Below are 12,112 nucleotides of genomic sequence, written 5' to 3'. Positions count from 1 at the left end.
GGGGGTGGGGGGGTGGAGGGTGGCTGGGGGATAAAAAAAAACTCTGACCTTTCGGGAGCTGTTAAATCGTCCCGCTGGTGACGCCAGGAGACAAGCCCCTCAGGTGGAAGGGAATGGCTGCGGAGTGAATTATTTAGAATGGGACTGAGGTTTTTTCGCAGGGGAGGGGGGGGTGGTCCATGCGTGGGTGGAGGGGTTGATGCTTGGGACTGATGCCCCGTGACAAGCCCCATGAAGCTTTCATTGGAGAATTGGCCTCCGCGCACCCTCCTCCTCCTCCCGCCATTCCTCTTTAGTTTTACTTTCAGCTGATCGGCTGCTGGTCCTGCTCCGCTCCCTCACTGTCTCCCTTTTAATCCTTCGCTCTCACCCTGTTGCTCCACATGTGTCAGTGTGCAGCCAGCGGCCTCGACAGGCAGTTGTTTGACAGTGACAAGGACGTCGTTTCTTATTCCACAGTCTGACGGGGAGACATGGCTGAGAATAAAGTCACAGCGCTGCTTTTGTGAATCTCCCATATGGACATTCATTCATATGCCTCACTCAGTCTGCGTTGTCACCTTCAGCGCCTGTGTGCGTTGGGTGTGTTTATGCCAGTCAAATATTGCCTTCATCAGCCGAGTGAGGCACATAATGTTGATTGTAGGTTGGGTAAGAGGTGTTTCAGTTTATATTTGGCCACCAGCTGCTTATCTTGTGTGTTAATAATTCAACCTCCTTCTTGCGTAAACAGTTAGGTGACTCCATTTTTCTCCCAGTTTATCTCTGGGAAGTAAACATGATGGTTTTTCTATATTTGGCATCCACTTTTGATTATTGTTCCAGGTAATTCATTTGGGCCTCTAATATAGGAAATAATGGCAGGTGATTCAAAATAAAAATGGAAATTCACCAGTAGATCATGCTAAATGAAATCTGACTTTCATTCACTAGGACCATCTGCACTCTTACATTTACATTTATTTTACTCTGGGTTTGGTTAAAAGAGATCTTAAAGGTCCAGTGTGTAACATTTAGGAGGACCTATTGGCAAAAATACAATATAACAAGATAAGATAAGATATTTATTGATCCCCTTAGAAGAAATTTAAAAAGCTTAGGAGAAATTCATAGATATGTTCTCATTAGTGTATAATCACCTTTTTGTTAGCTTAGAATGAGACGTTTTTATCTACAGATGGTCCGCCATATTGATCCTCCATGTTTCTTCAGTAGCCCAGAAGGAACAAACCAAATGCTGACTCTCCGAAGGACCGTTCACGTGCTTATTTTCTTCTTTGTGCTTGGAAGGAAAGGGTGAAGCAGGGGAGTTGTAATCTGTAACTACACCGCTAGATGCCAGTAAATCCTACACACTGGTCCCTTAATGAGTGAGCTTTAGAGGTGCTGGTAGGAGCCAGGCAAGCTGTTTCCCCCTGGCTCCAGCCTTTATGCTAAGCTAAGCTAACAGTTCTGTGGCTCTAGCTCCATACTGAGCAAGAAAGCAAAAAGGTGTTTTTTCCCAAAATGTCCAAATTTTCCTTTAATTCAGCTTTGCAGCAGTTTGCATTAGTAATATATTCAAATTGACCCAAATATGGATGCATTCTCAGTTAGGATTGGTTTAAAAATTCCTCAGGTCGTGAACAAGTTAGACCCAAAACATGCAGGTCAAATATATGTTGTTTTTATCCACTGGTTGTACTGTTTGTACTGGTTGTACAGAGTACTGACCTTGTTCTATGTGGCAGAGAGGCACTATGGTCTTTCCAACAGTAAGCACTCTTGGTATACTGGATCTTTGTAGCCCCGGGCAACAAGGAATCCCTATCACTGTGGTGACGCTGTCCATCATACGTGTCAGCGCCGGCCTGTGTGAGCCGTTTGCATCAACGTGAGAAGTCACAATGGGGGGAGCAGCTTTAAAGCCCGGTGTCAGGAGGTCAACCTGCTGGGTATGTACACACACTCTTCCACTCCGACCCTGGAAAGCACTGCACTCACAGTCTGGCACCGAGATAGGGGCAGACGCATGTCCATCACCATGGTGACAGCTGGACACCACGGCTCGGCAGCGACAACAACACCTCACGACAACAGCAACATTACCTACGACACTCCTTCAGGAAACCAACACGGCTCAGATAAACATGACAGCGATGGAGCAGCAGCGGTGACAGCGAGATAACTCGCTCGCACGCACCAAGTGCCTAAAAATGGGTCTTAGTTTCAATTAGTGTCTGTATGCTCCCAGCAGCGAGGCAGCAGCTTCTTAATTTGTGGAGGGACGAGTCGATGGAGAGTCGGAGGCAGAACGGGCCGCTGAAACAGATGGGCCCTGCGTGACACTGGGCTTCCAGCAGGGGCAAAATCAATGCTCATAACTGCAAAACAGAAGAGAAATTAATAATTATATTATCACAAGATTGCTTTGCATTGCCGGTGCAATCTAATTAATAGCTGTTCTGTTTGTAGCTTGTTGTTCTTGTTGCCTTTTTTTCTTTTTTTAACTGTGAATGTTGAATGTTTCAGAAGCAGAAGGCAAAGTGCGAAGTGAGGAAGATCACGTCATGTTCTTTTATTTGTCCTCACTTTCCCTCTCATTTTTTTCTTTCCTTCTTCACTTTCTTAGCAAATTTCCTCCTTCATCCCTTTTTTTTTTCCTCTCGCTCCCTGTAGAGGTCTCTTGGTTTTAAGATGACAGCAACATTTAGGGGCAACAGTGAACATAAATGTTGTATTTATTCAAAATTTTATAATTTATTGAACCACTTTATTTAAAACCTCATTTCATACCTACTAGCACGCATACAGTAACAAAGTTACGATATGTACTTATGTCTTCACAGAATTACATACTTTTTAAATATTAACCATTCATACATAAACACAGATAATCCGTGACAGCAGCAGCTTTGGTTGACTGAAGTTTCAGTATGTTTAAAGATGTGTAATTTCTGTGTTTTAGACCTGTCTGACCAGCTGCTGGAGGTGGTGGGGCTGGAAGGAGCCATGGAGATGGGTCAGATCTACACTGGCCTGAAAAGTGCTGGAAGACGCCTGGCACAGTGCTCCTCCGTGACCATCAGGTTGGTGTTCAAGCAGAACGCAACTTTTTGTCATGCTTTTGTCTTTATTGTTATGTTTTGCTGTCTTTTTTTGTTAGCATCTTTGCTGGATATTCATAAAACTTGAATTCAAAGCAGGGTCCCAATTAGATGCAGGTCCCCTCTACTAGCTTGCGTGGCTACACGTTTTGATAAATAAACGCAGGTCTCAATTAACACCTGGTCTGGATTTTATAGAAATTCTCTGGAGGTCTAAAACTTCTTAAATACAGTAATTATGTTACAAAATTAAGATATTAAAATATTCAACAGTTATCACTTTCTGTCTGTTGAACATTAAATCGCCTGGTGCAGCATTTTAAGATTTAAGCTTGATACATTTTCAAAGTTTAACTCTAATATGTTTTTTATTCACTGACAGAACCAGTAAATCCCTTCCAATGCAGATTGATGGGGAGCCGTGGATGCAGACTCCCTGCACTGTAAGTCATTGTGTCTAACATTCAGCCAAAAATCCAACCAAATGCTTTTTTGTACAAGGGGAACTTTATTAACCTCTAATTCTTTGCATATACTGCATAATCTATACCACTTTTTCACAACTGTAAGGTCAACACACACACACACAAATACATTATTTGAACACAAATGTGCAGTACCTCTAAATGAAACTGATCCTTTGCAACTTTAAACAAATGAGAGAACTTGTTCCAAACAGTGAGAGGAAGTGAGTCGATACGCAGCAGTGAATCAAATCATTTGGAGCCATGTTTTATCCTTTCTGTGACTGAAGAGTAAATTAACACCAGATTGAAAATATTTTTTTCTGGTTGAATGTTTCAAGTCTGTAGCACCTCTGATGACACCCATCCTCCATGTTGTGTGTCTTAAGTGTGATCTGTTACACTTATAACCACATGTAATGTGATGTGGTGGTGTACTTATCAAAGGATACTGCAGCAAGATGAAAATTTCAAAGATGGTTAACGACTTAGAACAGTGTGTAACATTTAGGAGGATCTATTGGCAGAAATGGAATATAATATGCATAGGTGTATTTTCATTAGTGTATAATAACCTGAATGCAGGAATAGTTGTGTTTTCATTAGTTTAAAAGGAGCTGTTTTTATCTACAGATGACAGATGTCACCTTCCATGGAGTCTGCCCACACTGGTTGTACCTTTTGTGGCCACCATAGTTTCTTCACAGCTCATTTTCATTCCCAGCTTATCAAATACAAAGGCGAGCAGTGTTCAGTTAGTTGCAATCCTAAACTTCACAGCTAGATGACACTAAGTCCTACACACTGGCCCTTAAACAGAAGCTTAAAGAGTGGTGACTTTTCATCAAAGCTCATATAGGACTTACACCTGTGTGAGTGTTTCATACAATAGGACTGTTAATGTACAGACTTCAAATTCTCTCGTCCACGTTCTTATTGCACTGGTTTAAAAATAAAAGACAGACTGGTGTCTAGAGCAGTATCTGTCCCTTGCATTTCTCCCACAGATCATTGCCTTGCGTTTTTTTTGTGCAGTAATTTATGATAACAAATACTTAATGTTGCAAGTCATACTACTTCTAATTGGCTTACCGTCTACGTCTCAAACTTGTACCTCGTCAAGTGTCTGCCGTCTGTCCGAGTTGTTCATTTTTCAAAAATGAAACTCCTCAGTTTGCGTTAATTACGGTTGTGTTTAGCTTTAATTACAACGCCACTGCAGATGAAGTGCTGCCGACATTTACATATGGATCGCTCAGGCACAGCTAAAAAATCCAGTGCATGACAAAACAAGTAGCTTGCAAGTGCTCTTGTATGTGCTGGCACAACTCCACAGAGCAAAGTTAGGATCTGACAATACATAATTGTGCTGCAATGATTTCCACGACGAGTTATTCATACTGTATGTCAGAGCTGAATTTAAATCAGTCGACCTGTTAAATGCTTATAAAAACATCACAGTTGTTGGGATGTTAACCCACTAATTATTAACAACAACAACTATGCAAATGCATCTCAGTTCCTCTGCATGCATAACATATTTAACACCATCAAACCATTTGCATTTTGAAGTGACATGTATCACTGTCTCTTTGATAACTAGGCCTGAATTGTAAACTGAAATTTTACTATATATCCAGATGTGATTCTGGTAAAAATGTCACATTGTTAAGTCTTAGTCCTCTTAGTTTTCATACTTTGGATGATTATGGATGGGTAAAGAGTACATTACATACATAATTAATTTGTTCTCATTGCCAACTTGCTCTGTAACTGGGGCTGTTGATGCATATAAATGCTTAATGTTGCATCTTTTAAACAGAGCTCAGTTATTTTCCAAATTTATTACAGGTATTTCTTAAGATGTTGCTGTATTTTTTTTTGTATTTTGTAAAGTACATCAGAAACATTAAGTTCAATCATGTTTAATGATAACAGAAAGCCTACAAAAGCTGGTAGTTGCTACTGAGTCAGAGTGCAAGTACAATAAATGGCAGCTTTGCTTTGAAGTGAATGTGGTCCCTTTAATGCAGATGGTAGCATTTCCTCTCCCCATTACTGCGGTTAGGCTCTCAGTGCTACAGTATAATGAACTATGTGCTCAATATGACAACCCTTGATGGTTGATATTTGTTTTTCCATTGATCTGAAATTTCAACCTTCAACAGAAATGGCATCAATGTTGGGGAAACAGGATATTGTTAGATATTATACCCATAAAGCCCATGCGTTACCATAATGCACCATAATGTATGTTACCATTCGTTATCAGAGACATGAACCCCAGGGATTCTCAAAGTTTGTCACATTAAGGACCCTCAAAAGTATACTCATAAGCCAACAGTCCCCATTTGACAAAAACCCATATGGACCCAGGCCACATATGGGAGTTTTTTGTTATTGTTGATGCATTATACAGATTACATTCTGAGTCGAGATAGCAATGGGTAAGATGAACTGTGGTTAGAAACTTCATTGTTTAATCGGGATAAATTGTAGTGATTTAAATTACAGGTAAAATTATGAAACAGCAATTGAAGTCCTTGGACCTTTGGCAAAAACTGCATTAAAATTGTTCAAAACTCACTTTTTATTTGCAAAATGTAAAATTAATTAGTGAGCATAGATTGATGCAATCTTTCTAAATTAAAGAATATTTGCACTGGTACATAATCTTGCTTGCACAGCCAACTATTGGTGGTGGTGCGATGATGGGTGTTGGTTCAACAGTCTTATACCGTTAAATCCACAGAGGTCAGTGCAGCTATGTTTCTATTCAAGATCTTGTGTTGAGTTACAAGAATCACATGAGTAGCTCTGTTTTGAAAAAACCTTTGGTTTGCGTTTTTGTCACTTAGGAGATTAATAACCTGGCAAATGGATCAACCTTTCTCAGTAGTAGTAATTTTATGGTTTCCAATAATCTGCCATTAAGATGGGTACAAAAAGTGGAGCTTTTGACCATTAGTGGCACTATGGAGCAAAGTTTTTTAAAGGGAGCGAGTCCCTGTTTTGTTAGTTTATCGTGAATACATGCACATGATACACTGTTCTGCCACTGATTTCATGCTATTTTACTGATCACTGAATAAATATGTAGCAATGCAAGGACGAAGATGATTGCTAACAAAAAAGGTTTTGAGTTCTTCTGAAAATTGGCTTTGCAAATGTTTTGAGAAAGGCAAATGCATTCACAAAATGTGGTTAAGCCTTTTACAAAAAAATTCAACAGCATACTTTTAACAACTAACTTTATTGTCAAGTACTGAGACAACAGAATGCAGTACAGTCACAGTTCTGCACTTAGGGGTCATCTGGGATTTCAACCCGGGACAAGCCACACAATGTGTTATCTAAATGAGGTAAAAAAAAGTCTAAAGGCCTTCTGGCAGCCTCCAGAGACTGGAGTATTCATTACACCTGCACTTAAAGTGTTTGCTGTTGTAGAGCTGTACCATTAGAGGGACTCCAAATGTAAACTCCTAAGGATTCAAAAAAGCAACTGAGCTCTGTAAGTGCCTTAAAATCAAAACTCAATACTCTTGACAGCATGAATGTGCTCAGTGCAGCAGTTCAAATTTGATATTTCTGTAGAAGTTGGCTAGAAGTAGAAATTTGTGCTCGGGACCAAAGAGATTGACCCAACAACCGAACAGCTGCATTACAGAACTGAACATCCCCAGGCCCCACTGTTGATTCTTGCTTTCTTCCCAAAAATTGGCTCATACAGGCATTAATTTATCATTAGTTTATAGTACTGTAGTGTAATATAACAGTGGCTGAAAAGGAAGTAATATGTGAGAAGACAGATCCAAAATTACCAGTAAATTTATTTTGAATATTTACTCATGACATGCATTATTTTCTTTATCGGGTAATGTCTTGATTATGTTTTTGATAAATGATATATTCATGACAGAACGATGTGATAGGACAATGAGAAGGGCCCATCTCAAGCAGATCCCAAAGTTTGCTTTGTCCAAAACTCAAATTCTGACCTAAATTATTAATGGATTGTCAAAAATTGTTGATGATTAATTTTCTCTGAATGAGCACTAATATAATCAAAGGAAAAGGAGAATCTGCTGGCTGGGAGAAGGAGAGGGAGGGTGGGAGGTTGAGGGGCTGATCACAGTAAAGCAGTTGGTTGACTGAGCCACAGATTCCTAAAACAAGGAGGAAAAAGAACACAAAGAAACAGGAAATGGTACACAGACAACATTAGCTCACTGTCAATTCCTTACATATTTCTTTGTAATGAATCCTTCCCAACAGAAAGCAAAACTAAATCTTAACTCTTCTTTCTGACACCAGATTGAGATCGTCCACAAGAACCAGGCTGCCATGCTGATGGGACCGCAGCAAGGCCGAAGCTTCTTCTCCTCCATCGTCAAACGAACGCGCACCGAGAGCAAAGACTGATCCGTCGTGGTTCAAGACCTTGAAGTCCTCGCGAGCACCCGCAGAGCAGCGGTCACAAGTTGATCATCACTCGGCCCGTTAGTGAAGTGGGGCCTTCGATGCCTGTTTGATAGCCCAGCGCACAGTAGCAAACTGTAGGTTCCGTATGTATCGCCTGCAGCATGGAGACGTCACTGAGAAGTCCTCAATTGATCCAGAATGAGGAGCGTTTAGAGCTGACGCTTTGATCTACGGTGTGTAGTGTAGTTTAGCTCCAGAAATACTGAATCTATTTCGGGAAGTCGAATTTTATAAAAGTCTGTTTTTATTTTTGCTGTCGTGATCTGTGCCAAGTGGAAAAAACCCACAGATGAATGTGTTTTGTGATATGATGTATTTATTTATTTATTCATATTTTGCTGCTATTGATGTTTTTTAACCGTTTTTTGCATTTGCATACCCCTGATGCATGATGGACAGTGAACGAGGTTGCCGCTGTTGAAACTGACATATCTGGAGTTTGCAGCTGATCTTTCCCAAGTGTTTTAGTAAGAAGTGAAGTGTCTTTGCTCAGCATTTCCTCAGCGCTTCACTCATGAATGGCTTCAAGTAGTGTAAAGACAGAGAATCACTTTTGCATTCTTTTAATGGTTCCTGCGAGTCATCCTTGTCATGTTTTGATCTGCTGTGTTTGCAGCTCCGTCAGTGAAAAGATTAGGAATGACTATTGATCTTCATAAAAAATGCATGCCACTCTTTGTTTCACGTCGCACGAGAGACTTCCAGACAGTTTTACCAATTGTGTGCACACTTTCTGTTGCATGAGTGACCAAGATCTGTTTTGACACTTGTGGAAATTGATCGTTTTTGTATCTACATCTACAGTGCTGCTCGGTTTAACCATATCATACTTTATCTGTGAGATGGCTGCATTTTTATGGGATCCTGTGTTGTTTTATTTTTCTGAACAGGTACTCAGGTACTTTTAAAGTGAAAAACAGTGAAAAGGCAACAGAGAAAAAAAAGTGTTCAATCAGTTGGTATAGTGACTGTATAGCTGGATATTCACAAGCAGTTTGACCTCCTCTGGTCATTGATTTGCGCTGATGTCTGCTGTTGAGTGTTTACAGTCCGCTGCTCATACAAGCGTACATTAACCAATTAAAGCCTAAATACAAAATGACTATTGACATATATTGTATGGGCTTGATTTAAAGAATCAATACTGAAAATGCATCCCATCGAATAATTCCAGTTTTCAGAGGCATCTTTTACAGTCTCTTACGTGAGCACATCACATCTATAAAATAATACACGGTGCACCTTTTGAAATGTTTTCTTTCGTTTAAAATTCAAAATAAGTTACATGCTTCTGGATTGTAATGGTTGCATTCAAATGGTATTTATCTCATTCAGTCTCACCAAAGAGAGATATGCACATCACTTCAAATTCCAGGGGATTTGTTACAGACCTACCAGTGTGACACACACCTGATAAATGTGTTGTTTTTAACAGAATTGCACTCCTGCTTGTTTTCTGTGAACAATTTTAGGCTCGACTGTTTCAGTCTTTTAAAGTGCCATACCCCAGTGGAGACCCAGGTCTGATGAGTCTCCAAGTCTTTGCTTTGTACTTGCAGCGTTTGTACAGTGAGGTTGTATTTTTGTACACGGTATTATTTATTTTTTTCCGCTTACTGCTTCACTGTAGAACTTACACCATGTTGTTCTGCCTAAAAACAAATTATGCCTGCCAGTGTTTACTGAGAAAAGTGATAATGGAAATAATAAAAAGCTTTTGCTGTTTGACACAGTCTTCTGGTGTTCTTTATAGACTGACCTTTGACCCCCCATAACACATATTATGGTACTTAAATTTAAACTGAAATTAGAAACGTAATGCTCCTGCAGCTAATTTCTTCCATTTTGAATATAAAACAGTTTTTAGACATATTTGTGTAAACTATCTAAGCTTCATGCTGCTCTACAATTACAAAGCTGAATGCATATCCAGTTTGGTCACAAACATCTCAGCCTTATGTTGTTTGTTGACGCTGTCTCTGCTGTTTGTCCTCATTGTGCTTTGTCAATTGTCCTGTCTTATTTTTAACGCTATGTGGTGATGCCAAACATAGTATTTCCCACATCGTGGACAATAGGGTTCCTAACCAGCTAACTAACTGGGAGTGGTTGCCAGTGGTTGAGTGACATCTGAGTTGTTGTCGGAGACATAAGTAAACTACCATCATACCTCTGTAGCCCACAAATATTGATTGAAGATACTGTTCTTTCCGTATTTCACCAAGCTGACTTAGTCGGTTCTGATTGTTAGCAATTTAAGACATTAAAGCATTATCTTACAATACTCAGAGTGGAAGCAAGCTTTCACTTTGTTAAAGGAGACATATTTCCCTTATTTTCTGTCATATAATGTTACATGTTGGATGTATACGTGGCCAAAGTTTCAAATAATGAGGTAAACGTATGTAAAAGTAATCCCTTACTCGATCAGTTTCCTGATGGACAGATGGCTTGTTGCTAAAGTAGCTTAGTGCTAAATGTTAGCACTAAAACACTCTCAGCTCCCAGAGTCAATTGGTAGGATGACTAGCTGCATAGCTAACAAGCTAACGGCAGCTACACTGAGCGGCTAAAGTAACAGCTAACAAACATTTTCTTTTTTTTACAAATGCACCTTTCAGGGATGTGCATCTCCATCACTGAAGGTATATTGATGCATTGTCAACAATCCGATACATTTAAGATACATGAAGCATCTACCGGTGCCATATGGTACAATTCACCCCTGCGATGCTGTGTGATTTGACACAATTTGATTGTATTTCTTTGGTTCTTCTTAAGCAGCTTCAGAAACAGAGGAGGAATCAATCTAAATACAAAAATTGGTTAAATTTTTAAATAATTATATATGTCAAATGTTTTTTACCAATGCAAAGATGTTAGATGTATCCCAAGTTCATCCCAAAATGTATCCAAATGCACACTATTTTAATCGTGGCAATCACATCTTGGGCTTTTATGCACCGATGCGAACTGGTGATTCTTAAACCGACAGGACCTCATTAGGCTGGAGTAGCAGAGTCTGATAAAAAGAAATCTTTCTATCCTATTGTCTGGGGTGGCACTTGGTTTACTGCGTGTCTCAGTGTCAGACGGGTGGACGCCTGCACTTGAACTGCGTTTCTTTCGTCCTCAGGGGGGGTTCAGCAGGAGTGACACAGTACTTCACTTCACATCCACTTCACCTGCCTGGTAATGGAACCCTGCCTGGATCCAAGATGGCATCAGCGTGACCACTGCTGGCTTCCGATATGTCCGTCTTTCAGTCAAGTGTTTAATGCAATGGTAAAGTTGCCTTTCAGGGGTTTATCCTAGATCTGTCCTGTATCAGTGCAGGGAAATCTTTGTTGATACTGTAGAAACACATTTCTTTTTATAAACTATCTTCCATTACTTCTCCTCAGAGTACTTTCAGCTACAACTCCTGTAAGTTCAAGTAAAAATCATCAAAAACTAGATTTAAAAAATCTGTTTTATCTTATTTGAAATAAAAAGCTAATTGAATTTACTAGAAAGACCAGCAGCAAATATTGGAATATGGTCACAATACCACAGTATCATGGTTGAGCTTTCCAGGAAGAAATCTATTTAAAAACTGAATTGTGCAACACAAGGTAGTCAGCAGGGTGGGATGTCCCAGTTTAACCTGCTGAACACTGAAGGTTTTCAAAGGTATGAAAACAATATGATATATATATATTACGATATGAAACACTAAATAAAGTTTATATTTTTGACATTTTTTTATTAATATTTTGGCTACAATTGTTTTACGCTCTTAATCTCTCTCCCAAAAACCTGACTATGAGACATTGTTTAATAAAGTGCAGACTTTTCACAATGTTTTTATTATCATTACTGATTATATACAATATAGCACATTGTAAGTGTTGGTGAAAGATTGTTGCGTAAATTAAACTTTCTTGAAGGTTTCTCAGTGGTTTCAGGCACAGACGTACACAGATAAACAAAGTATGAGCTCAGTAAGTCATTAAAAAGATAAGGTTTCAAACAGTCTTGTCAAATAAGTTTTATTCATACAGCCCAACATCAATGTCATGTCTCCAGGTTTCTGCAGAT

The 12,112-nt window shown here is 39.5% G+C and overlaps 1 protein-coding gene across 8 annotated transcripts in view; it reads left to right on the top strand.

Annotated features, from left to right (window-relative positions):
- The window catches only part of dgkb (diacylglycerol kinase, beta), a 67,532-nt gene extending 57,805 nt beyond the window's left edge, over positions 1 to 9,727 (top strand). For all 8 annotated transcript variants that reach the window (XM_035672383.1, XM_035672379.1, XM_035672381.1 and 5 more), the window contains 3 exons: positions 2,948 to 3,068; positions 3,469 to 3,529; positions 7,865 to 9,727. In XM_035672383.1, coding sequence (XP_035528276.1) covers positions 2,948 to 3,068; positions 3,469 to 3,529; positions 7,865 to 7,972 — 290 coding nt within the window. In that variant the 3' untranslated portion in view covers positions 7,973 to 9,727. The remainder of the gene's footprint in view (positions 1 to 2,947; positions 3,069 to 3,468; positions 3,530 to 7,864) is intronic.
- The last annotated feature ends 2,385 nt before the right edge of the window (positions 9,728 to 12,112 follow it).

Source organism: Morone saxatilis, unplaced genomic scaffold (assembly GCF_004916995.1).
Source record: "Morone saxatilis isolate NCDOM2014 unplaced genomic scaffold, NCSU_SB_2.0 Contig24, whole genome shotgun sequence".
Lineage (NCBI taxonomy): Eukaryota > Metazoa > Chordata > Actinopteri > Moronidae > Morone > Morone saxatilis.
The sequence above is the reverse complement of the archived record's forward strand: the minus strand, read 5'-3'. Positions and strand labels throughout refer to the sequence as shown.